General features: G+C 42.6%; 1 protein-coding gene across 10 annotated transcripts in view; it reads right to left on the bottom strand.

Moving 5' to 3' along the window:
• The window catches only part of LOC137439963 (dystrophin), a 1,283,433-nt gene that overhangs the window by 1,123,667 nt on the left and 133,312 nt on the right, over positions 1–26,454 (bottom strand). For 2 of the 10 annotated variants that reach the window (XM_078768446.1, XM_078768440.1), the window contains exon 1: positions 17,969–18,246. The exons of the other annotated variants lie outside the window; for them this stretch is intronic. In XM_078768446.1, the coding sequence (XP_078624572.1) occupies positions 17,969–17,996 (28 nt within the window). In that variant the 5' untranslated portion in view covers positions 17,997–18,246. Of the gene's footprint in view, positions 1–17,968; positions 18,247–26,454 lie in introns of those variants that run through there. 10 annotated transcript variants of the gene reach the window in all.

Genomic DNA, 26,454 nt, shown 5'->3' on the forward strand with positions numbered 1-26,454 from the left:
GATAACAGGGAAAAGGTGCTCAAACTCGAGTGCACGAGATGAAAGGGAGTTAAACATTGTCCAGCTCGCTGCAAACAAAACCCACGTGCTTCCCAGTTTGAACTTTGTGTTCAATTACCCTTTGATTCTCAGCTTTACTGAACTGACCGATAGAAAATCCGGTTCAAGTGGACGATCAGAGGGAAACCTCAAAGAATACAAAGTGAGTTTGCACATCGGTCAGGGTCAGAGTGACCTCCGTCCGTTTATGCTACCCGACGGGAGAATCTGAAATAATGCAACATTCACTCCCAAAGGATAACAAAATCCACTGCACTGCAGCTTTGTGAGATTGCGCCAAAGATAAGCTGGGAATAAATAACTCAAGAGGCTCAGTGTCATCGTCATGCTGAAAATGACAAATCAAACCCCCAGGATAGGTAAGGAGCAGTACCGGGGCTATGAAGAAATCATATTGCTTGATGAAATGATGTCAGGTGTGGTATATATAAACAAACATTACTTTACAAAGCTCATTTGGACCGATGAGACATGAAAGCAGAAATGAACTAGAACGTGTAATTTGATGTGAATGTGTCGATGGATGTGCTCCGTTACATTTGATCTCAATAAAAGGTCACATGGAAAACAAGGCCCTTGAGAGAGAATCTTCGGAGAGATTCAGATGCTTCTAACTTGATTTATGATCTGAAAAATGATTTTAGAAGGCACATGACCTTTGACCTGGTCAATTTAAAATTGAAGCAGCTCATCTTTGTATTGCAGTCCATAAGTGTGTCAAGTATGGTTGAAATATCTTCATTGGTTCATAAGTTATTACAGTAACACAGATTTTACAATTCAAAGGCACTTTGATTTGACCTTTGACCTTTTGGACCCAAAATGTAATTAGTTCATCTTTTTATTACATTCCATAGTTATGCCAAGTTTAGTCAAATTCCGTTCAGCAGTTACAAGTTATCATGGCAACTAAAATCTACTACTTTCGGCTAAAGGTCACATAACCTTTGACCTTTCTCCCAACATCTTATCGGGTTCTTTACTGTATCATAATACATATCTGTACCAAGTTTGGTCAACATCGCTTTAGCGGTTAAAAAGTTATCATGGTAACTAAAATCTACTACTTTCAGCTAAAGGTCACATAACCTTTGACCTTTGTCCCAACATCTTATCGGGTTCTTTACTGTATCATAATACATATCTGCACCAAGTTTGGTCAACATCGCTTTCGCGGTTAAAAAGTTATCGTGGTAACTAAAATCTACTACTTTCAGCAAAAGGTCACATAACCTTTGACCTTTGTCCCAACATCTTATCGGGTTCTTTACTGTATCATAATACATATCTGTACCAAGTTTGGTCAACATCGCTTAAGCGGTTAAAAAGTTATCATGGTAACTAAAATCTACTACTTTCAGCTAAAGGTAACATGACCTTCCTTTGACCCTTTTGACCAAAAATCAAATCAGTTCATCTTTGCATCACAATACACCTTTGCCCCAAGTGTGGTGAAATTCCTTCAGTGGTTCACAAGTTAACGAGATAACAAAAGTGGATCACAGACGGACAGACGCCGCACGCACTGACAAACCGAATACGCAATGCCTCCGGCGCCTTCATCAGCGGAGGCATAAAAACAGGTGGAGTAATCCAAATGAAAAAGACAAAGAAATTGGATCAGCAAGGTTTATCAAAGATTCCTCCAAATCCGCCTTGCGGGGATTTCGCTTCTGAAAACACAGGACGTGCTTTGAGATCTGCCACAAGTTCACAATTCAACTCATCAGGAAAACAACAGGACAGTGATTGGAGGAACTATTGGATATGTAAAAGTGGTGGAATTTTTCACCAACTTCCAACACAATTTTTCACCAACTTCCAACATAATTTTTCACCAACTTCCAACACAATTTTTCACCAACTTCCAACACAATTTTTCACCAACTTCCAACACAATTTTTCACCAACTTCCAACACAATTTTTCACCAACTTCCAACACAATTTTTCACCAACTTCCAACACAATTTTTCACCAACTTCCAACACAATTTTTCACCAACTTCCAACACAATTTTTCACCAACTTCCAACACAATTTTTCACCAACTTCCAACACAATTTTTCACCAACTTCCAACACAATTTTTCACCAACTTCCAACACAATTTTTCACCAACTTCCAACACAATTTTTCACCAACTTCCAACACAATTTTTCACCAACTTCCAACACAATTTTTCACCAACTTCCAACACAATTTTTCACCAATTTCCAACACAATTTTTCACCAACTTCCATCACAATTTTTCACCAACTTCCAACACTATTTTTCACCAACTTCCAACACTATTTTTCACCAACTTCCAACACAATTTTTCACCAACTTCCAACACAATTTTTCACCAACTTCCAACACAATTTTTCACCAACTTCCAACACAATTTTTCACCAACTTCCAACACAATTTTTCACCAACTTCCAACACAATTTTTCACCAACTTCCAACACAATTTTTCACCAACTTCCAACACAATTTTTCACCAACTTCCAACACAATTTTTCACCAACTTCCAACACAATTTTTCACCAACTTCCAACACAATTTTTCACCAACTTCCAACACAATTTTTCACCAACTTCCAACACAATTTTTCACCAACTTCCAACACAATTTTTCACCAACTTCCAACACAATTTTTCACCAACTTCCAACACAATTTTTCACCAACTTCTAACACAATTTTTCACCAACTTCCAACACAATTTTTCACCAATTTCCAACACAATTTTTCACCAACTTCCATCACAATTTTTCACCAACTTCCAACACAATTTTTCACCAACTTCCAACACAATTTTTCACCAACTTCCAACACAATTTTTCACCAACTTCCAACACAATTTTTCACCAACTTCCAACACAATTTTTCACCAACTTCCAACACAATTTTTCACCAACTTCCAACACAATTTTTCACCAACTTCCAACACAATTTTTCACCAACTTCCAACACAATTTTTCACCAACTTCCAACACAATTTTTCACCAACTTCCAACACAATTTTTCACCAACTTCCAACACAATTTTTCACCAACTTCCAACACAATTTTTCACCAACTTCCAACACAATTTTTCACCAACTTCCAACACAAATTTTCACCAACTTCCAACACAAATTTTCACCAACTTCCAACACAATTTTTCACCAACTTCCAACAAAAATTTTCACCAACTTCCAACACTATTTTTCACCAACTTCCAACACTATTTTTCACCAACTTCCAACACAATTTTTCACCAACTTCCAACACAATTTTTCACCAACTTCCAACACAATTTTTCACCAACTTCCAACACAATTTTTCACCAACTTCCAACACAATTTTTCACCAACTTCCAACACAGTTTTTCACCAACTTCCAACACAGTTTTTCACCAACTTCCAACACAGTTTTTCACCAACTTCCAACACAATTTTTCACCAACTTCCAACACAATTTTTCACCAACTTCCAACACAATTTTTCACCAACTTGCAACACAATTTTTCACCAACTTCCAACACAATTTTTCACCAACTTCCAACACAATTTTTCACCAACTTCCACATGGGAGGCCATCTTATATAAGTCCCTTGTATACCTCTTTCCTCTCATTAATCCCCCAAACACTTTTCCTTTTCCTTCAAACTTTTCCCATGTCCATAGTCTCCTCTCCTGTTCTTTCACCGAGTTGAATTTAAATTTTCTTAACTGAACCTCTCACTCCACCACCCACCACTCCCCAGCCAAACAACCAATCCTTCATACATTTGCTACATATGAAGAGCTCTGCCAGTAGTATATGGCAGTCCTATAAGCACATCACGGATACAGCACGACTCATACTAATGAAAGCATAAATCGGTCCACAAGGCACTGGGAAATGGCACATTGTTGGTTTACTGTCTGATTTTACATTCCATGGAAACACCGCGCCCATATCCACAGCCTCCATGAAGGACATACCAATGGGATTCTGCACACTGCCTTGATTTTAGAAGCCGCACAAATAACGGAACGTACCGAGAACCGTTCATCCACACCCGCCCAAACCGACCTCCATCGGTCCAGATGACCACCGACACGAGCCGGTGCCGCAGACCTACAGGACATCAGGTTTACCAATAAATTGTGCGACGGTATCAAGTCGATTGCACCATCGCTGGAGTGGTGGCAAATTTGTGATTCACTGCTAATGAAATCCGCCAACTCAAAATATACAGCAAAATCGCAGCGCCCCATTGTACGGATCCGGAGCCTTTCGGGGAGCGCAATGCACCGACACCGCAGGAATAGTCATCGGTAAATCAGGATTAGTGAGGGCTCAACACTAAAGCAGATGGCATGGCAAACCATGTCGGAAAAAAAGAAGAGGAAGAAAATAAAGACTAAATTAAACGCACATTGGTGGAGTCCGCTTGACCACAACAGGATGACCAGCAACTCAATATGGTGGACACATGTCACCTACGATTTGAAAAACCTGTAAGAGTTGCACTACCGCACCGTACTTTACGGCACCGCACCAATAAACTGAAGGAGGCTTAAATCTTTGTTATTCTTCCCCTCTCAGGTTGCCCCGGCTCGTGTGCGCATCTCCCCGCAGAGCCGTTGCCATTTTAACAGTAAATACCGCCTCCTTCTCAATCACGATGAGCAAAACACTTTGTCACCATCACACCTGTTTGGGATCTAAGTGTGGCCTTAAACACAAGCAAAAAAGATTCGTGTCAGATTTACAACAGTGGAAAAAATAATAATAAAAGGTTGGATTTGGCTGGGCTTGCTTTTCCCTGGAAGTGTTCTTTAAGTGGGTGTCCTCAGCAAAATGATGCTGCAGCATCATCCGATCGTCCAGGTAACCTGCAAGCTAGGGAAGTGGCTGTATGTCAATGGAATTGTGTTCAGACCCCATGTAGGGACCCTAACCTAAACCCAAATTCCAGCCCAAACCCAAATCCTAACCTTAACAATGCGGCATTATCCAATCGTCCAGGTAACCCGCAAGCTAGGTTAGTGGCTGTATCTCAATGGAATTGTGTTCAGACCCCATGTAGGGACCCTAACCCAAACCCAAATTCAAGCCCAAACCCAAACCCAAGCCCAAACCCAAACCCTAACCCTAACAACGCGGCATTATCCGATCGTCCAGGTAACCTGCAAGCTAGGGAAGTGGCTGCATCTCAATGGAATTGTGTTCAGACCCCATGTAGGGACCCTAACACAAACCCAAATTCTAGCCCAAACCCAAACCCTAACACTAGCCCTAACAACGCGGCATTATCTGATCGTCCAGGTAACCCGCAAGCTAGGTTAGTGGCTGCATCTCAATGGAATTGTGTTCAGACCCCATGTAGGAACCCTAACCCAAACCCAAATTCTAGCCCAAAACCAAACCCTAACCCTAACCCAAACCCTATTCCTAACCCGAAGCATAACCTTACCCCTAACCCTCGATATTACCTGCAGGTAGTAGTGTCTATCTTGGTTATCCCTTGAACCCTGTACTGCCCCCGCCCTCTTCTGATGTCCCTGTTCTCTACTGTTGTTGCACTTCCTTCTCTCTCCCCCTCTTGTCTCCCGCTCCCTTTATTATATGTTCTATGTGTTAGGTCTTACACGAGCCTCGAATTCGTATACAAAAAAACCCTAACAACCATAACCCTAACCGCTCAGCTGTATCTCAATGGAAGTGTGTTCAGGCCCCATGTAGGGACCCTAACCCAAACCCCAACCCTAACCCTGTGTTTCATCCTCAATGTGAAATGATCCAACAACAAACTTATCATTTCAAATAGGAACTCTTCATTTGTCAGACTGTGCAGAGCCAAAGGAATTTAAGATTTTCTTTCCGATACCTCAGCGGCATCATAGAGTACGCATCGAATGGGATGTCAAAGGGGATCTCATCCACCAGCGCATGATTGTGTTATTGTAAATACACCACCTCGGGATGCTTTGCAAACAAAATACCCTCACAGCTGGTGCTTGGTCTCCTTTGTAATGCTCCACATGTCCGGTCATCATGTCTTGGCGCCATGACCGAAGTGTCACAAGCAAAATGATTCAGTGACTCTCGGAAATCATTAATTCGACGAGCAAGGCCTAGCGAACACCAGTGCCTGGCAACGGAAGAGCCCCGCAGGTCTGCTCTTCAATGCCAAAGTTGATTGCATTCTGAGGAGAGCTGCTCTTTCATTCATAACTTCCACTAAAGACGCCAAATTCTGACCCTATTACCGTTTCTGGTAACTCAGCTACGTAAGAAAATGCAGACACAGAAGAAGCTATTCAATTCAACGTCCCATTACATATCGTTGTCTTTGATAATCAAGTGCTCGTGGTCACGGACAAAAGGCCTATTCTTGAAAAATATATCATGGGTCCAGATCATCGAACAAGGACGAGTCTTCAATTGGCATCAGAAGAGCAGTTTTATTTTGTCAGATTTGCCCCTGGTAGAGAAATAATCTTCCTCTTCGTATTTTGATTATAATTCCCCTCTCCAATGGGATGGGATGTTCAGACTTTCCTGCAGGAACTATCAAAGTGTACCTTCCGAGCTCACACCAACCGGCATGGCCTTTTCTACAATGTCACTCCGTACGATATTTTGCCTACGGTACCTCTACTCCACTTCCCTTTCACAGGTTCGTTCGTGACACTTCTTACTGAGTTTGGGTAGACTTACAATCCACAACGATAAATCTCAGAGGTTAACATAGATCCATTGACTTCAGGCCTGGTTTCCGTTCCTGCTCTGTCAAATTATTCCAAAAGTCGATGAATCGTCACGTTTGAAACGGTCAACATGGAGAAGAAGGTGGCAAGGAGAACAGTGCGGCGTGAATCGTCCAGAAAAATCAAATGTGACAAAAGCAGACAGGTGATGAAAACAAATAAGGTAAACAAACCAGATGATGGGCTCACAAATGGAACAGCTGCTGATGGGAATAGCTTTGTTATCCTACGGACTGCAAGGAAAGGTCCCAAAAGAGTCGACCCTTGTCTTGCGAAAACATGGGATACATCTCATGCTGTAAAAAATGCACATGCCTCTTACAACTATTCTCCCATCAACCCAAAAATGGGTGAAATGTCACCGGACGCAGTAAGTATTGTACTTGGAGCAAGAGTGAGAATAGGAAAGTGACTCAAAAGTAAGGAATTGTACTGGTAACTGGCAGGAAGAGTCAAACATTAGGAAAATAACAGTAAGAGCCAAAATCCTCCAAATGCAGGCCTGGCTCAACTTGCTCATCGCACACTGCTTCTGGCAAATCCTGCTCAGCGTACAAGGAACCTGGCACAGCGTGGCCACTATGCACGAGGCCTGGCACAATGCCCATTCATCATTCTTGGGGGCCCAGAATAGGACTCGTCTTCAAACATGAGGCCTGGAACAAGGCCTGTTATTTGCATGCACAATAACTAGCATTAGGCGTGCTCCTTATGCACATACGGCTGGGCCTGGTGTTCATGCACACGCAAGGCCGAGTCGTAGGCCTTCTGTTCATGTACCGTCGGGTTTGACAGCACGCATGCTCTTCATACGAGGGTCTCGACGTACTCTGGTCACACGAGGCCCATTTCAATGGCACACAGCTTGACCGACTGCATTGCAGAGCACACGGGGTGTTTCTCTCTATTCAAGAACAAGCAAAGTGAACCTACCGATCCCAGTGAACCTCTCAAAGCAGAGGCGGTAAATGCAAAGGAGCCAATTATATGTGCCCAGTTCTTAGCATATGGCAATATGGCATGCATATGATTCCGGTGTGTACACGAATCTATTGTCATGCTTCCAAAATTGAATTATTGCACACTTCCATTGAAGAAGAAGCATGCGAACAGATGTCACACCCGAAGACCCGTGTACAATGTGTGACTTGTCTCAAGACCTAAACATTTTCCAGAGATTAGACAATTGTGGGAACATACAATATGATGGCTGTCACACTCAAGATGACTTCAAGCACACACACAAACACACACACACACACACACACGTACTCAATGGGCACGGTACAAAAGAAAAATGGCTACAATCAACTTAAAAAGTAACCACACTCATCAGGGAGCATGGGCCTTCACCAAGCAGTCAGAACGTTTCCAATGAAATGGCATAAACTGGAAGGGCCAACTATAACTCATGCCTAACTATGCTGTACCTGTTCCACAATGATCCAGGTAAGACAACCTACACATCGCATCACTAACACTCAGTTCTGATGGAAAAGGGACCCAAAGTAGAACATATATTGTTGATGGTCCTTTCTTAATAAAACAAAAAGTAAACTCTGTGTCCTCCTCTTGCTCCCAATCTTCCCCACATCCCTTATCCTTCCAAGTCTCCCCATACGTTGTCATTCAATCACACTGTTGGTGTGTTCGCTCCCCTGTCCCCCCTCTCTCTCTCCTATTCTTTTTGTTCTGTTATGTCCTGGTCCGTTATGCGTTTTAGCTCCTCCATGAGCCTCGACTTTGCACACAAAAAAGATGTTTTTAATGTCCTGTTAGTTTATTCGTAGACAAAGCACTTAACGAGATGCACCACCACAAGCCGTTAGCAAAAGTTTCCTCCACAATGGTCACACAAAGATGACCAAGTGTTCAATGAGTTAGCTGCGTCGAAGGGTGGTTTGGTCAACCTGTACCAAAATAAAGGTGTGACCTACTTCGTACCGGAATAAGACTATTTCAGTAAAAATCCACGAAGGGAAAGCATAGAGTGTGGGACGCCATGACAAATCAGGCGGAATAACGGAGGAAAAGACCCATCAATACCCCTCAAAGAATGACACAAAACAGCTAAACAGTGGCAGCACCATCGACATTCAGGACATCGTTTTGAGGGTGAACGAGGTGATTTACACTCTGTACATGGAAACAGGTTAGACAGACATTCGTGATTGGAATGCTGGACAACGTTCTTCCCTGTTCTGGCTTCCATTACTCCTGGCTGGCCATCTGGAAAGATCAAACACATATTTTAACATTTCTACATTAGGCAGAGACGTCTTCATTGGATGCGGATTTGTTAAGAAATACATCTTTTTTTCTACACTGCTCAGACACTTAAATTAATGTCTAAAAACGTATTTCTGTCCATGTATCGATCGACACGAAATAATTAATCCCTGGTACCTATTCCAGCAAAATGCAACTTGTGGACAAACACCCCTTGTCTCCAGCTGAAGGTGAAGCGTGTTCTTCCTATATCAGGTGAAATGGTTCTTTCTTCTCATTTTGGGTGAAAATTTTCATTACAGTGTAGCCCATAAGGCAATGTCACCTAGAACAGCGTTTGTCTGTCCATATGTATGTATGTATGTATGTATGTATGTATGTATGTATGTATGTATGTATGCATGTCCCTCACAAACCAATCAGAGCTGAGGATCTGGTCACATGACAGGGGACGCATTTAGTAACCATTACAGTTGCATATCTTACTAAAAGGAAATATAATGACCTTCTGTGGAACGTGTTGGGGTCCCAGCGGGTGTCGTAAGGTACGTAGGCTGTTTCAGAAAGGAGCGGTGTTCAACAAACGGGGTGAAAACTGCGTACTCCCTTTCAGGCGCATCATCGCCGGGCCACCTACGATGCCCGGCGATGACGTCACGCAGCGCCTAGAGATGCAATAGGAAATCAGCGGTGTACAATAACCTTCTTTGGAACGTTTTGGGGACTCAGCAGGTGTAATCTAGGTAAGAGGTTTCAAAAATTCCTCAATAAAATTATGATTTTGAAAGGTGATCTACACGGATCTTGCTCCCGACTCCAGAAGTGAACAGATGATAAGGGTTTGCTGGTTTGATAATATCTCAATACAAATGTGATTTTCAATTATATTTTGTTATATTAATACTCTGGTATTGATTTGTGATTGGAATGATGAACGATGCTGTTTGGAATGAAAAGAGATATCGAGTGTAAAGCAGAATGAGGAAATGACGTAAGGGTTTCCATCCGCGACATTCGCGGATTCCCCATTTGCAGTTTCGCCATTGACTGGATATAGAAACATTCAGACCGGGTACGTTTTTTACACATGTCATTCACGAGCCTGCGGTCCATGCCTGATGTTCGACTGAAGGTGGCACAGGAATGTGGGAATTTATTGGTTCAACGTTTGCCATTCTTAAATTAATTAATTAATCCTTACATTATTTGCTAACTGGAATCCCCACCCAGGTCATACTATCCTCTTCAACTAAAGTATGAAACAAGCCCGGCTACACCGATGTCATACTGTGCATCTTGTTCTTTCCGTTTCGTGCTGTACAAGTTATACACAAATGATGTAGATGCCAGAAAAATAGGTGGAAATGGAACAAAAGCCACGATGTAGGAACTCAATGTCACCATACCGAACAGATGTAGGTTTGGTGCGAATCAACAGTTTTTAAACACTTATAATAATCTGTTGTTACTCTCCAGCACGTGTGATTACACCAAGAAAGAACAAACTGATTTGTAGAAACTGACAGGGTAAAACAGAGAAGACGAAGACGAACTCGACTAAAGTATTTCCCAAAGATGACGAGGAAACAATAGCTTTTCTGCAGTGTGCAATCCTCAAATTTTTAAATCACCGTAAACGTTTCAAGTCCTTTGTTCTAATTTGTGCAGATGGAATGTGCAGCTGGACGATCGTGACATCTTCCGTGATCAAACTTTAGAACATCCAGCTCATTTCACCTTTCATTGTAAGCAAACAAGAGGGATCAATCGTTGTTGCTCCGCAATTAATCTCCTTCACTAATACGACGACTTTCCGAGATACTGGTGACCCAAACTATACCTCATGCAAAACACCTTGAGACATTGTCCGATGTGTTCATCGAATCCGAGCGGTGATGGAATGATGCAAATTGTCTTATTGGAAGCGCAGATTTCATGGAACATTCTTACATGACTGCAACGGCTCTCCAGGAAAAGTGCAAATGGAGCAACATGGTCAATCCTTTGCTCAACCCCATAGAGAAGGTAAATCTAACAGCAGTGCCAACGCGGAGGCATACTTACACTAGAAAGTAGAATTTGATGCGAATGTTTCAATAGATAGGCCTGTGCCCATATTCTAGATGTCAAACCACTTACATTTGATCTCAATTGAAGGTCACATGGAAATTTAAAGGTCCCTTAGAAAACAGAGACAAAAGACATAAGTAGAAGAGACACAACATCAGATGCTTCTAACTTAAGCAATTGTTTAAAAAATCATTTTGAAAGGGCATATAACCTTTGAACTTTGGCCTCGTCGACCTAATATTGAATCAGTTCATCTTTGTATCGCAGTCCATAAGTTTGTCAAGTATGCTTGAAATTTCTTGATTGGTTCATAAGTTATTTCAGTCACACAGATTTTCAATTAAAAGGCACTTGACCTTCAGCCTTTGACCTTCTGAACCCAAAATCGAATCAATTCATCTTTGTATTGAACTCCATAGTTCTACCAAGTTTGGTCAAAATCCCTTCAGCGGTTCACAAGTTATTGCAGAAATGGAAAATCTGCTAATTTCAGCTTTAAGGTCACATGACCTTTGACCCTTTCAGCCCAGAATCAAATCACTTCATCTTTGCATCATAATACACCTTTTTACCGAGTTTGGATTGAAAAAAAACCAGGAAGGGAAATCCACTAATTTCAGTTCAATGTCACATGACCTTTGACCTTTGACCCTAAAATTGTATCACTTCATCTTTGCATCATAGGTTTGCTCTTAATCCCTTCAGAGATTCACAAGATATTGCGGTAAATCTGCTACTTTCACCTAAAGGTTACGTGACCTTTTGACCTTTTGAACCCAAAATGGAATCATTTCATCTTTTCATCATAGTTGTTTAAAAAATCCCTTCTGTGGTTCACAAGTTCTATTGGTAGCAAAAACAGATCACGGATGGACGCACGCATGCACACAACCAGCCACGCACGGATCGATGGAGAGACAACCCGGAAAAACATAAATTAACCAACTCATCCACAACGTTTTGAGACATGTATCGTGCTCTGTATCTTTTGTTTTTTTTCCTCCATCTCTCAATGGTGAAGAATCATTTAAATATATTTTTTAATTCTCACATCCAGATCCATATTCGGATCTTCACCAAAATAAAACGAATTTGTCCGTCACACACGCGAAGAGTCCACCAAGTTTCGTCGGAATCCGTGCACAACTTGAGACATCCTGCTCGCTCAAAGACGAATAAACAAGAAATATGCCGTGCATAGCACAACACTTGTGAAATTCCTAAAATACGTTGTTGACCATTGGCCTATGTTGACCTTTGCCCTATGTTGACCCTTTGACCTAAAAAAAATCAAGAGGATTTTTGCTTATGACCAACTGTACCATTTCATGAAGTTTCGTGAAGGTCGGTTCAAAACTGTGACCGGTAGGTGATTGACAGACAGAACAAGCATTCTGAGTATTGCGCTGCAACACATGTCCCCTACCAAAGTTCAAAGTGCCATAACTTTGTCAAAAATGATCGAATATGCAAATTTATGCACGGTTGATGCTGGTTTTCAAACTTGATCTGAGGTATGCTGAGACACGTGTGTCACGCCTCGCCTCGTTGATAAGCCCGCAAGGTCGCTCCGTGGAGCGGCCTGCACGTGTTGCACTGTGTGAATTATATAATTACCAACTCACGGTCTGAGGTACTGGCGATTCAAGAGATATCCATTTTTTTATGGCACATTGAAGAAGCCAATGCGAGGTTTCTTCTTCCTCAGCTTATCACAACTCTGTCAAATGCGATCGAGTTTTAAAAAGTCAGAATTTGACCAAATCTGTTTTATTCGTTCGTTAATATACCTCAGCTATTGACAAATCTTAAATTAGAATTTTATTTGAGGTTAAAATGACCGCGACAGGTCGTGTCCAACGATGCTTTCAGTCTGTACATGTGATAAATAATTAAATCCGCACACTTGACGCCTCTTCTTCTTCACACAATAACAACTTCTAGCTTCCAGACCGTACATCCAATCATCTTGAAATTTTGCACACTTGTTACTCTTCATGACGTCTACTATAGTATAAAGTTTCACGTCGATCAATAAAGCGATTCAAGAGATATCCATTTTTAAAATATTTTCGTTTAATTAACGATATCTGCCAAACCACGTGAGCTATCGCAAATTCCAAAAGGCCATTTTAGTAGACTGACATGCGGAACAGATCTGTGAAGTTTCCCCTCGATTGGATAAAAAATGAGGGAGGAGCTCGGTTTTAAAGGTTCATGCTTAAAAACGTCATAACTCTGAAACCATGTGACGCATGACGTCATGCTCGCTGACTTTTTTGTTCGTCATGGGTATGCGATTCTGCCTGCAAAGCTTGGCCTCGATCTGTTCAGCGGTTGCAGAGAAAAAGGGGTTTTCGTGTTTTCACCAAAAACAATATGGCGCCAGAACCACGTGGCCTGTGACGTCATAATTACCATTAAAATATTCTACAGACCGAGTCCCTCCTATGGTGAAAATTTGATCTCAATCGGTCCTATTATTGCAGAGAAATCTTTTTTAAAGGAAATTAAAACTTAAAATGGCACTGAGTTAAGGATCATCAGAATTATCAGAATTCCCAAAGTTCAAAGTGCCATAACTTTGTCAAAAATGATCGAAACGTCGTGAAGTTCGAACTTGATCTGTAACTTATCATGAGGAAACCATGTGCCAAGTTTGAAATCATCAGCATTAAGCGTTTAGAAAAAAAAGTCCGGAAAACTGTTGTTTGCATGACGGACTGACGGACTGACGGACTGACGGACGGAGGGACGGCGTGCAAACCTATAGTCCCCTCCGGTGTACACCGGTAGGGGACTAATAACGCACACGACCAAGCAATATACAGGTACTTATATGCAAATATACAATGTACAAATAACAAGCAAACAAACAGACAAGGGTGAAAAGGTAACCTCGGTGGCGGATGTAATAACAGGAATAATGTCTCCTCGGAAAGAATGTGTGCTTCCCATTGCAATGTCCCTCCTGCTACTGCATCAGGTGTAGGTAGTAGGTGTAGGTGTAGGTAGTCAGGTAGTAGTCAGGTTTAGATCAGCCACAGGTTGAAAGTACAAACATACGCGTTAGACATATAAAGCTTCTGTGTGGTGACAAGATTTACAAAAATATGTACTCATCGACTCGAACCCCTTCCCCAACTATAGTCCTGCTTCTTCATCACAAGTCAAATGTACCCATCACTTTACGCTGTGCTATCGATACATGAACCAAGTTCCTTATATTTTCAAGCTCTTCCATGAACTTTGACCTCTGTATTTAAATTTAAAAAAAGATTCATGTTATCAGCAGTAAACTCTCCATTAAAATAGTGCTCCAAGGTTATATTGCCTATAGATACCCAAGAATACGCAAGGAATTTTGGTGCTTAGGAGGAGGCCATTGGGCCCATCAATCCCACACTGCACCAACCCCAGTATAATCACCCATCTACAAACAAGCTACCAACAAATCCCCATATACCCCTCTATCTCAAATGCATCCAGGTACCTATCTAATTCCCATTGAAACTTATTCGCCTCCTCTGCTACCTTTCTTGGGAGACCATTCCATGCATTAACCACCCTCTGACTGAAAACCCCCTTTCTTAAAATTGTCCGAACTCATGTTCTTCACCCTCAAGCTTTGGCCCCTGGACCTAACACCATCCACTCTGCTGGAAATCTCCGCTACACCTATGTTGTCCACGCCCTTCATTATCCGCAACATCTCTTATCAGATCCCCTCACAGTCACCTCCTTCCAATGCATAAAGTCCTGCCTTCTTCAAACATTCCTCACAGCTTAGACTAGCTAGGCCCAGAATCACTCAAGTAGCTTGATGCTGCACCATCTTTTTATCAGCGATATCCTTCCTCCCAGCAGCTTAGATTTCTTAAGATTAAACTGCATCTGCATCCTAATGTGACTACTTACATCTTCCCAGCTCGACATCCTCCCACTCACAGATACTCTTTGCTTTCTATCACTAATCCAGTTTCCAATCCAGTCAGCTACCTGACCGGGCAGCTCCACAACATATGTAGAATATTGTCAAAGAAAATGGTTTAACTGACGTTAACGTTAATGAAAATGGTTAACGAGAAACTCCCTCGCTCCGTTCAATCCCACTCCTCCCTCCAGGTCTTTAGAACAGCTGTTCACCACCATCTATTATTTATCTTCCCCCGTCCAAAACCTTGATCTTTTCTACCCCCGCTAATTCACCCCAGATACACTTTTTTTTGAAATTCCAACTTCTTTCCTGGAAGTCCTTGCAGTGTCCATATGTTTTATACCTCTCCCACCTCCCCCCAAGCCCTCTCCCTCCCACATTTCTCCCCCATGTCCCTGCTCTCAAATGTTGTGTTTGTGTCCTTCCCCCTCTCTCCCCATCTTGTCTACTGCTCCCCTTAATTTGTGTTTTGTGTGTCGGTTTGACTTTTTGTGTGATTAATGTTAGCTCTTTCACGAGCCTCGATCTTGTATACAAAAAAATAAATAAATAAATAATTAAACAGGTAAACAAACCAAATAATACAAAAATAAACTTATAAACAAGTGATATTCCAAAGAACATGAGGTTAACTACCAAAGATTGTTAGAAAGATGCAAAACTCAACCAGGGCAAGTCGAAGGCTTTTCCAGAAACTCAAGAAACCATTCGGCAGGTTTTCCTGTGGCAGCGAGAATGACACGGACAGGTACTTCCCGAACCATGACAAGTGGACTAGTCCCAGGTTGTAAGGATGATGTGCGGATTCTCGCAAGACCATGCATTCCTCCTCGAGTGACAGGTGGGTTCCACTGTATTGTTGTGGAGTACAGAAGATTATTTAGGGCAAACTCTGATACCCATGGGTGAAAGAAACAGAGAGATGGTCACGGAATCATTGTCCTGGCCGCCATCTTTTGTCCATTACCCTGAGCATTATCATGGCTGTTTGTCTTAATGGCTTCATTAGCCGTACAAAAAATGGTCAATAGGAAACTTGTGGAAAACGAAATACTTCCAATAAAAAGCCAACAAATGAAATAATACTGAAAAAAACAATGAGCTGATATTCTTGGTCCCTCGACTTTTGGGTGATATGAGGAATAGAAATCTGTAATATGAAAGCTAAATCTTTAACGGTTCTTGAAATATCGTGAACACAAGCCAAGTTACAGGATGGTTGCCATGGCAACAGAACTCAGCCAATCACAGCCGTGATCTCATCAGCTTGAGATAATGTCACGATGAATATTTATCTGCAATATGAAAGCTAAATGTTCAACAGTTTTTGAAACACCACGTACACAAAAGTACATGGACAGATGATCGGTCGGTCGGTCAGTGGGTCGGGTGTCGGTCAGACAGAGCTCATTTAATTGTCCCCCATCTCCGACCTTGACAGATGGGTGGGGGACAAAACAACAACAAACCTTTACTGGCAGAGATAAAAACTGAAGTGAATAAGGAAATACAAAGAATGATTGAGAAAAGGAAAAAATAATGTCGAGACAGAAGACAAAGCATCAAGGAGCATCAGTGTTCAGCTTCAGTGGAGGTTGGAACGAGCGAGCTTTACAGGACCCCTTTAACAGTCACATGACCTTGCCAACTTTCCAGCTAAACTGACATTTATTTACCTTTTTGGAATGCTTTCTGAACGTCAGAGGTGAAGCAAAATAAAACTGGTCACACATTCAATGAGATCTCAAGAGAATTCAGATATTGAGGAATGAAATCCCAAGATCCTGGTTTTCCTTGCCTTGCGCCGCACTTAAAATATGCTCCGAGAAGCAGCGCAGAGATGTATTCAGAACTCATTCGTTCTTGCAAATACGTTCCGAGCATCACCGAGATGTGGGTAGCTCGCCAATACATTATTCATCCACGGATGCCCATTGTGGGTTGGAACAGAGCTACGTCCCCCACCCAGAATGAAGGGAGGATCGTTCCGTATCCCGCAGGGAATGGCGAAGCCTTGTAGCCACAAACACAGTGATTCACCAAGGCCTGGAATTACACAGTCCCAAATATAACGCGTACAGTTCTCCAGTCCATGTATAGTAAAAGTCTTTCCTGGAATGCAGACACGTATTTCATTAAGGAAATAAAATAAACATTTGCTTCCCAAAGAGAGCCTGAAATATTGACTGGTGACAACACCAGGAATACAAATAACGGATAAATGTTAAAAACTTGAACATAAATAAAGGCTCAAAGATTAAACTATTGAAAGAGTTGCATTTTCCTGCTTTCTGGAATGGTTTTGGGTTATTAAAGTGGAACAAATTGTTACAGATTCCTCCATTGCTCTGAAAAGGGACTTTTTGAGGGTTTGCTCGTCCTCAATTCACTCCAAAAACCAACTTTTGGATCCGAAAAGTCACAAACGAGGCTTACGGGCCTGCGACGTCAAAACAAACAAAAATCGCAGGCGAACCGTTCGCAACGTGACAAAGCGACGCGTCCTCGCTGATGTTAAGAATCATTAAATGTTGCAACCCTTACTATCGCTCGGTGAACTCTGAACATTCCGCTATAGCTAGATTCCGAAGTACGGCAGTGGGAGTAGTGGGAGTGGTGGGGAGTTCCTTACCCAGCATCCCCAGCACATGCACAAGCACTTCAAAGGAAATCACGACTTTTCTCACGACACACACGATCAGCGCAGAGCGCAGACACCAATTCGTCACTTCTTCTCGGTAAGTTGCGCGGTGAGTTGAACTTTACCGGAACCAAACGCGAAATTAAAACAAAAAACCACAAGCAGTCACGCTCTCGATGAAAGCACAAAGACAAAACAAGAAATACTGCATGCAACGAAATCCCTTCGCTCTACTTGCGCCCCTGCAGCGAGCGAGACAATGCTTGGAATGCAGGAAGTCGAGACAAAGTTTTGGAGCCAAACTTACCGCTACCTTCTTGACTGTCACGGAACATGTTTGGGGATTGTGCCTCCAAAGGGTGAGAGGGCCTTCAGGGAGTTGGGTAGATGCACGGTATCCTTCAAATCGAGGTTCTCGCGCTTTCGGCAGATTCCAACTGGTGATTTCCTCCAGAAAAGTTTCCACAAATAACAGCCGGGTCGGCCCAGTTCCCGGCCCTGCCTCCGAGGACCAGCGCCGCCCTCTGCGCCACTCACGGGGCCCACGGCTCGCTCTCCCTGCCAACACAAACTACAAAGTCGAAACGTCCCTCCGTCTCTCAGAGCCCAGGACTCCCCTTCTCCTCCTTGCTCCAAAGCGTGTACCCTTGTCAGGAGAAACAACAGGTAAAAGGGTAGATCACAGATCCATATTGGTTTTTGCTCTCTCTGTGTTACACAAGCACAAAGCCATGACTCCGTCGGTGCCTTGATTTCGGGTTGTTAGGGTTAGGGTTAGAACGGTGAGCTCCTAGTGGTCAGGAGCTCCTCGGAGTGTTAGGGTTAGGGTTAGGGTTAGAACGGTGAGCTCCTAGTGGTCAGGAGCTCCTCGGAGTGTTAGGGTTAGGGTTAGGGTTAGGGTTAGGGTTAGAACGGTGAGCTCCTAGTGGTCAGGAGCTCCTCGGAGTGTTAGGGTTAGGGTTAGGGTTAGGGTTAGGGTTAGGGTTAGGGTTAGGGTTAGAACGGTGAGCTCCTAGTGGTCAGGAGCTCCTCGGAGTGTTAGGGTTAGGGTTAGGGTTAGGGTTAGAACGGTGAGCTCCTAGTGGTCAGGAGCTCCTCGGAGTGTTAGGGTTAGGGTTAGGGTTAGGGTTAGGGTTAGGGTTAGGGTTAGAACGGTGAGCTCCTAGTGGTCAGGAGCTCCTCGGAGTGATTTTACATCTGCCTCTCGGCTCAAATCCCTCATGCTGTTTACAACACTTCCTTCCCTATTCTTTGTTCCTCGTACCCTCTGGCTCCCACTGCAATGGGAGCAAAAGGCACAGCAGGAAAAGAACCGAGTACACAAAGTTTAGAAAAGAGCAAAGCAACGGAAGGATTGAGTAAGAATAAAGAATTCAGATTTTCCATTCTGCCCCCACTCATCTTGGATATGTGACAGCCAAGCTCATCCTGTGGGTCGGCCAAAACAGCACACCCAGCATGGCGGTACTCCCACTTCCTCATCTTAAAAATCCCACTCACTCCGTCCCGGGAAAAACAAAACTACACAAGCAAGTCGTCAACTCAAGTCTATCGGCCCCGTTGCTCCACATATTTGACAGAAACCTTCATTTTGCCTGGACATCTGCCGCGGAAGCATCTTTATTCGAAGTGTGCATGGGAAGAAAGCTGCTAGGGGAAGGAGGGATGTGAGAGTGGGCACGGAGAGAACCCCGAGGAAAAGAAAGAAAAGGAGAATGTGGAGGAGGTTGGCAGTGGGGTGTGCATACGTAATAAGTAATATGGATGGTTGCAACATTCCAACTAAACGTGAAAAATCAGGCCATACATGGCTTCTCCACAGGGCATTACGTGAGACCACCACCCAAAATGGGCTGTGACCAATGGTCACGTGGATCTACACAAGTACACATCAACAAAGTAGTTTGTCTTAATGGTTTCTTTTTTAGTTTTTTGTATAAAAGATCGAGGCTCGTGTAAGAGCTAACATGAATCGCAAAAAGACGAACTGACACATAAAACATAAGATAAAGGGGGCGGGAGACAAGATAGGGAGAGAGAGGGAAGCAAGTACAACAAGTACAACAGTAGAGAACAAGGACATCGGGAGATCTGTGGGAGGGAGAGGGCTTGGGGGGAGGAGGCACGGGAAGGGGGGGGGGGGTGGGAAAGGTATAAAACACATGGACACAGCTAGGACTTCCAGGAAAGAAGTCGGAATTTCAAAAAAGTGGAAAGGAATAATTTCCTTAATAAGGAAAACAAAATAATTAACATGAAAATGTGAATTGTGGAGGAAAATAAAATCCAGAACGAAGCCAAAGGACATCCTGAGTGAAAGGGGCGGAAAACAAAAACTTTCAGTGGCAAAGACAACAAAAAGTGAAGGTAGAAATAGAAAGGTAGTAGGGAACAGGTATCGACAGAATACATTTAGCAGAGTGGAGGAGGAGGGTAGTGGGAGGATAACGGAACAAAGAAAAGTCAGCAAAGACAAATGTTTTATAGGATTGATCAACGACTCACAAGGAAGACTGATTTCCCATGGGACGATATATATACCGAAGCTGTTGTGACATAATCTATTCTGTAGATGTGAATGAAACACGGACCATCCGTGAAGCCAACAGTGAAGCCTGGCTCGGCCCACGTGACTATCTATCTATGAATTACGTACTATTGGAACGTTCTTTTTTAAACTTCGACACTTTAGACTGCTGAGACCCTTTAGACCTTTGACGACCCTTTAACTACTGAAAGTGAATCGGGCCCCCCTGTGGCTCCCTCTCGTTACATTGAGTCGGGTATTTTAAAGGCTGACTTTAAGCAGTTAAGACCCGTTAGACATTTTAGACCTTGTAGACACCATTAGACATTTACATCATTTAGACCCCTTAAACCCCTCTGCACCTTTAGACTCCTTGAGACCCCCTAAACCCCAAATACCCCATTAGCTCTTTAAGATCCCACAAGTCCCCTAAAATCCTAAATACCCATAAGACCCTTTGGAATCCTTTGACACTTAAGACAAATAAGACCTTGTAGACCCCAAATAACCCTTAGACTCTCCTAAGGTCCTTATGATCCTATAAATCCCATTAAACCATTTATAACACCTAGGCCCCTAAGAACCTGCAGACCCTATAGACTGCTTTGGAACCATTAAGACCCATACGACCCCATTAGACACATGATAACCTTAAGACCCTATAGACCTCGTTAGACCCTTTAGAACTCAAAGAACCCTAAAACCCTCAAGAATCCAAAGACTCCAATATATCCTTTAATCTAATAAGACCCTTTAGAACCACAAGACCATTAAGACACATAAGACCCCGTTAGACCCCATTAGACCCTTTAGAAACATAAAACCCTCAAAACCCCCAAGAGCCTATAAGATCCTGTTAGATCCTTTAGAACCCCAAGACTTCCGAAACTACTAAGATTCCATAGACACTTTAACTGCTAAGTCCCCATTAGATATTTTAGAACCCGAGGACCTTTAAAACCTCCAAGACCCTATAGACCCCATTAGACTCTTTAGAACCCTAAGACTCTATTAGAACCATTGGATGCCTATTTACATTCAAGACTCATAGACCCTTAGACCCCTATTTCCTTTAAGACCCTTTCGACACTTAAGACCCCTTCACCCTTTGAACATTTACACTGCTTAAGTCACTTGACCCCCTTTAGACCACTTTCACCCTTCAGACCATACATCCATTTTTTCCCGGACATGTCCCCCTTTTTGGTCCTTACATTTCCGTCCGGCCAGGTTTTTTAATATCGGAAAGAGTCCGGGATTTTGCCATTTTGGATTTTGGATGCCAAAAATGATCTTGCCATTTTGTTTTGCTTTTGCATTTTCAAAGGGATACATTTTAAGATTCGGGATACTTTTTGAACCTTATTGAAACGATTAAATCATTTTTGTACATTTTCTTAAGGTGATAAAATGCGGTTGTGTAATGTTTGGACCAGGAGAGTTTGATACAAGTCTGTACTACTCCATCATGGCTTACAGGATGTGTTTGAACATCTACACTCGCGTCTCCACTTCCTGTCCAACCTCACAGTGAGAGAGAGACTACAGTCGCGTGCTCAGTCCGCGATTCAGTGTGTTTTCTGAGTCCCTACCATAAGCACTTTTTTTTTTTTTTTTTTTTTTTTACGACACCCAAACACAATGCCAAAACGAAAGTGTAAATTCCCTGCTGAACTAAAGATAAAATTTACGTTTATTCAAAATAGTCAAGGAGAATGAGAAGCCGAGTGTTTGATATATAGAGTTGGTATGCCTCTGTGGCAAATAAAGATGTGCTATTGATTTACAACCTCATGTGGACTCGGACAAACACAATACTTCCAGGAAAAATTCAGTATTTGGACTGGAAGAATGGCGGTTTGCAGTCAAAATTAATCTTGGTTCAGAACACACGTAATTAGACCACGATACGATTGCTTAATATACGATAAGATTGCCTTTCAGAAGTGTCCTCTTTTTTGAAGTGTCCTCTTTTTTGAAGTGTCCTCTTTTTTGAAGTGTCCTCTTTTTTGAAGTGTCCTCTTTTTTGAAGTTCCCTCTTTTTTGAAGTGTCCTCTTTTTTGAACTGTCCTCTTTTATGAAAGTTCAAATATAGTAACCCTACTTCAGACGCTTTAAATATGTCAGACAGCTTTAGACCCCTTTAGACTGCTTGGACCGTGAGACATTTAGAGCTTTAGACCACTTTCACCATTTTAGAAACGCTGGATCCCTTTAGTTGCACTTATACCCCTTAGATATTTACATCCTTTAGAGATTACACTCTTTTTAAACCATTTAGACCCTAACTATTATTGAAATGTACCCTTTAAACATTTAAACCCTTTAAACCTTCAGACCCTTTAAATTAAACCATCTAGAACCTTTTAGACGCACACCGCCAAACATCGATGGTTTCTTGCAAAACTCTGACTATACTTTTTCATCAAGTAATGTGTAAAGTGTATATATATATATATATACAAGCAGTGCACCCTACCTAGGGAGTGGGTACTCTGCTGGTATATATATGAAAAAATCAGTTCATTTTTAGATCAAGCATGTGTGGATGGAGGCTGGCATCAGCCGATTGGTTGAAAAGACTGCACTACTCCTCCAACAATTGGGGTCATTTCTTCATTAATGATCTATCCAACTCTCTGGAAAATCCTTTCTATCTCTTTTCTGATGACTCCACTCTCTGCCGCTCCATATCTCAACCCTCAGATCGGCAGGCAGAAGCTTCTTTACTCTCCGCAGACCTGGATAACATCACAAACTGGTCAAACAAGTGGAACATGTCTTTCAATCCTGACAAATCTCACACTCTCACTTTGTCGCTCTGTAATGACCGCCTGGACAACCCTCCCATCTACTTTCTCAACAATCCTCTCCAAGAAGTTCTGTCACTCAAGATTTTGAGTTCTCACTATCTGCCATGATCTTTCCTGGGAAAACCACATTTCCAAGCTGGCCTCCAAAGCCAGTCGCCGACTGGGCATCCTTCGTCATTCGAAGTCCTTTCTGGGCACCTCTGAGCTTCTCACCACATACAAAGCTTTCATCTGCAGCTCAATGGAATACTGTTCTCCCCTCTGGGCCGGTGCTCCTGCCTCACACCTAGCTCAGCTTCACGCTGTTGAAACCAAAGCTTTCAGAATCATTGGAATCTCCCGCGATGAAGCTAACTCTGAGGGCGTTTCGCTCACTCACCGCTGGCAGGTTGGTGGACTTTCTGTCTTCTACTGACTCCTCTCCGGCCTTGCTCCCCCTGCTCTGTCTGTGCTCTCTCCCCCAAATATTCCTGAAGGACGCACAAGATCTGCCAGCAACCCTCTTCTGGTGAAACTACCAAAATCTAGGCTCTCTGCTCACCTTTACTCTTTCATTCCTCTTTTCTCCCGACTCTGGAACAAACTCCCTCACTCTCTTCAATCGCTCTCCTCCCTACAGGTCTTTAAAACAGCTGTTCACCACTATCTCTTATCTTCCCCCATCCAAAACCTTGATCTTTTCTACCCCTGTTAATTCACCCCAGATCCACTTTTTTAAAATACCGACTTCTTTCCTGGAAGTCCTGGCTGTGTCCATGTGTTTTTTTAATTCTTCCACTCCTCAACACCCTCCCAACGCCTCCCCCCCTTCCCATGCCTCCTCCCCCCAAGCCCTCCCCCTCCAACAGATCTCCCGATGTCCCTCTTCTCTGCTGTTGCACTTGTGTGCTTCCCTCTCTCTCCCATCTTGTTTCCCGCTCCCTTTATTATATGTTTTATGTGTCCGTTTTTATTTTTTGTCATTATTGTTAGCTCTTATACGAGCCTCGATCTTGTATGCAAAAAAACCCAAAAAAAAACGCACCTTTACAACCCACCCTTGAAACCCACCTCTGCATAATACACCTGTCCAATCCGCCTGTACAACCCGCCTGTGCATGATCCTGCCTGTACAACCCACCTGTACAGCCCACCTATGCAGGAACCTGCCTGTGCATGAACCCACCTGTGCATTAAACCACCTGTACAACCCACCTGTGAAACCCACCTCTGCATAACACATCTGTCCAACCCGCCTGTACAACCCGCCTGTACAACCCTCCTGTACAACCCTCCTGTACATGAACCCGCTTGTGCATGAACCCACCTGCGCATGAACCCACCTGTGCATGAACCCACCTGTGCATGAACCCACCTGTGCATGAACCCACCTCTACAACCCGTCCATCAATTCATCCAAAAATATTGTGATTGTCCAATCCCATTGCAATGTTTGTTGCACTGCAACCTTTAATAAAATTTATTTAATGCACACTCAAACCTGGAGCCATGACGATAGGTCGTTGGTAATATCACCTGGTCACGTGACAAATTTGTTGACTTTCCAATAGAGACAGATCACATTTCCCTTGATATTTACAAGGCCTCTAGGTTACCTTTTCTGACAAGTATTTCACAACTCAGTGAAAAAATGGATCCTCACCTCTGCATTCATGAGGAAATCCCATAATGGTTCAATAAATCATTTTCCGGCATTATCAGCGGAACAAAATGGTAAATATGAAACTTGGAAACTTGGAAAAATCCCATTAAAATTACTTACTCTGGAAAAAGCATTTCCTATGCACATTTAAACCGATTCCATCAAGGTCCGGTTGGGACCAAATGAACTCGCAAGTTCTTCACCTGACTTGCCCAGGTAGAAATAACAAATTATAAGAAGAACATCCCTACATCTTGGGACAATGAGAGGAGGATGCGGAGATCAAAAAAAACATCTTGAGCACTGCAAACGCTGGGTCAACGTTACGAAACCAGTTTGGTTGTTCTTGGGGTCCACCCATGATCCATGCAACATGAAGTCAACCACCCACAAGCTGTCTTGTTTGTCTGTTTAGTGGTGGAATGATCACAATCTTAACAGAGACTCATTCCCCGTAGATAACCTGCCATCACACCTGTCCACACACCTCCAGAGGCTCCATGTCAAATGGAAATCCATAAAATTTGACTTTCAAGACACAAAATCAGTGCAATCCTCCCAGGAGAGCTTTCCTCCATCACACTAGTCACTCCTACATCCCTGCATCATCCAACCAAGTTACTCGAACTACCTCCCTGGAAATTCCTGTGCATTATCTCACTCTTGCTTTTCAGGTTACGCACAGTTATCCTCTTCCAGCTTTTGCCTGCACCAACATCCCATTGGTAACGACTTTTCTCAATACTCCTGTTCAATCCTCCACTTCTCTCTCTCCATTCACAATTCCAAGAGCGCAACGTTTCCTTTTAGCAACATTCCAACACTCCAGAAATCAAACATCCATTGCATCCGAGCCAAATGTCTCGCTTCCTTCTCCTGCCTCAAGTTGAATCCCCACGTGGAAGGAGAACAACTTGTTTCAAGGAAGGCAGAAAATTCAATAACGTGCCGTTTAATCAGTCGCCATTAGTGCGCAAATGATTCGCTTGCTTCGGAAACCGCTGCCGAAAAGGCAAGCCGCAAAATTAATGGCAGCCTACGGATTGTTCCAGCTGAGTACTGGAGATAACCAACTAAAGTCTTCTATTGCAATAAAGTCATAAAATATATATATATATATAAAATAATAAACAAAAAATAAAATAAAAATAAATAAATAAATAACGTTATTACCTCCGCCACCAAAGGTGGATGGAGGTTATGTTTTCACCCCCTTTCTGATTGTCCGTTTGTTTGTTTGTTTGTTTGTGAACAAAATATCTCAAAAAGTTGTGGATTCGGACGAAATTTGGCAGAGATGTAGCGTATGTGACAAGCACGAAATTATTGGATTTTGGTGAAGATCCGGATTCGGATTCGGCTACCAGAATTTTTTAAGTGATTCTTCACCATTGGGAGATTGGGACAAAAACGATACATAGCAGGATATCTCAAAAAGTTGTGGACGGATTTGGACGAAACTTGATGGACAGGTTGAGTGTCTGACAAGGACAAACAGATTAGATTTTGGTGAAGATCTTAATATGGATTCGGATATGAGAATTATTTAATTTCTTAATTAACTCTTCACCATTGGGAGATGCGGCCAAAAACGATACATAGCAGGATATCTCAAAAAGTTGTGGACGGATTTGGACGAAACTTGGTGGACAGGTTGAGTGTCTGACAAGGACAAAGAGATTCGATTTTGGTGAAGATCTTAATATGGATTCGGATATGAGAATTATTAAAATTTTTAATTAATTCTTCACCATTGGAAGATAGGGCCAAAAACGATACATAGCAGGATATCTCAAAAAGTTGTGGACGGA

The sequence above is a fragment of the Myxine glutinosa genome, chromosome 14 (genome assembly GCF_964187855.1).
Source record: "Myxine glutinosa chromosome 14, kmMyxGlut1.1, whole genome shotgun sequence".
Lineage (NCBI taxonomy): Eukaryota > Metazoa > Chordata > Myxini > Myxiniformes > Myxinidae > Myxine > Myxine glutinosa.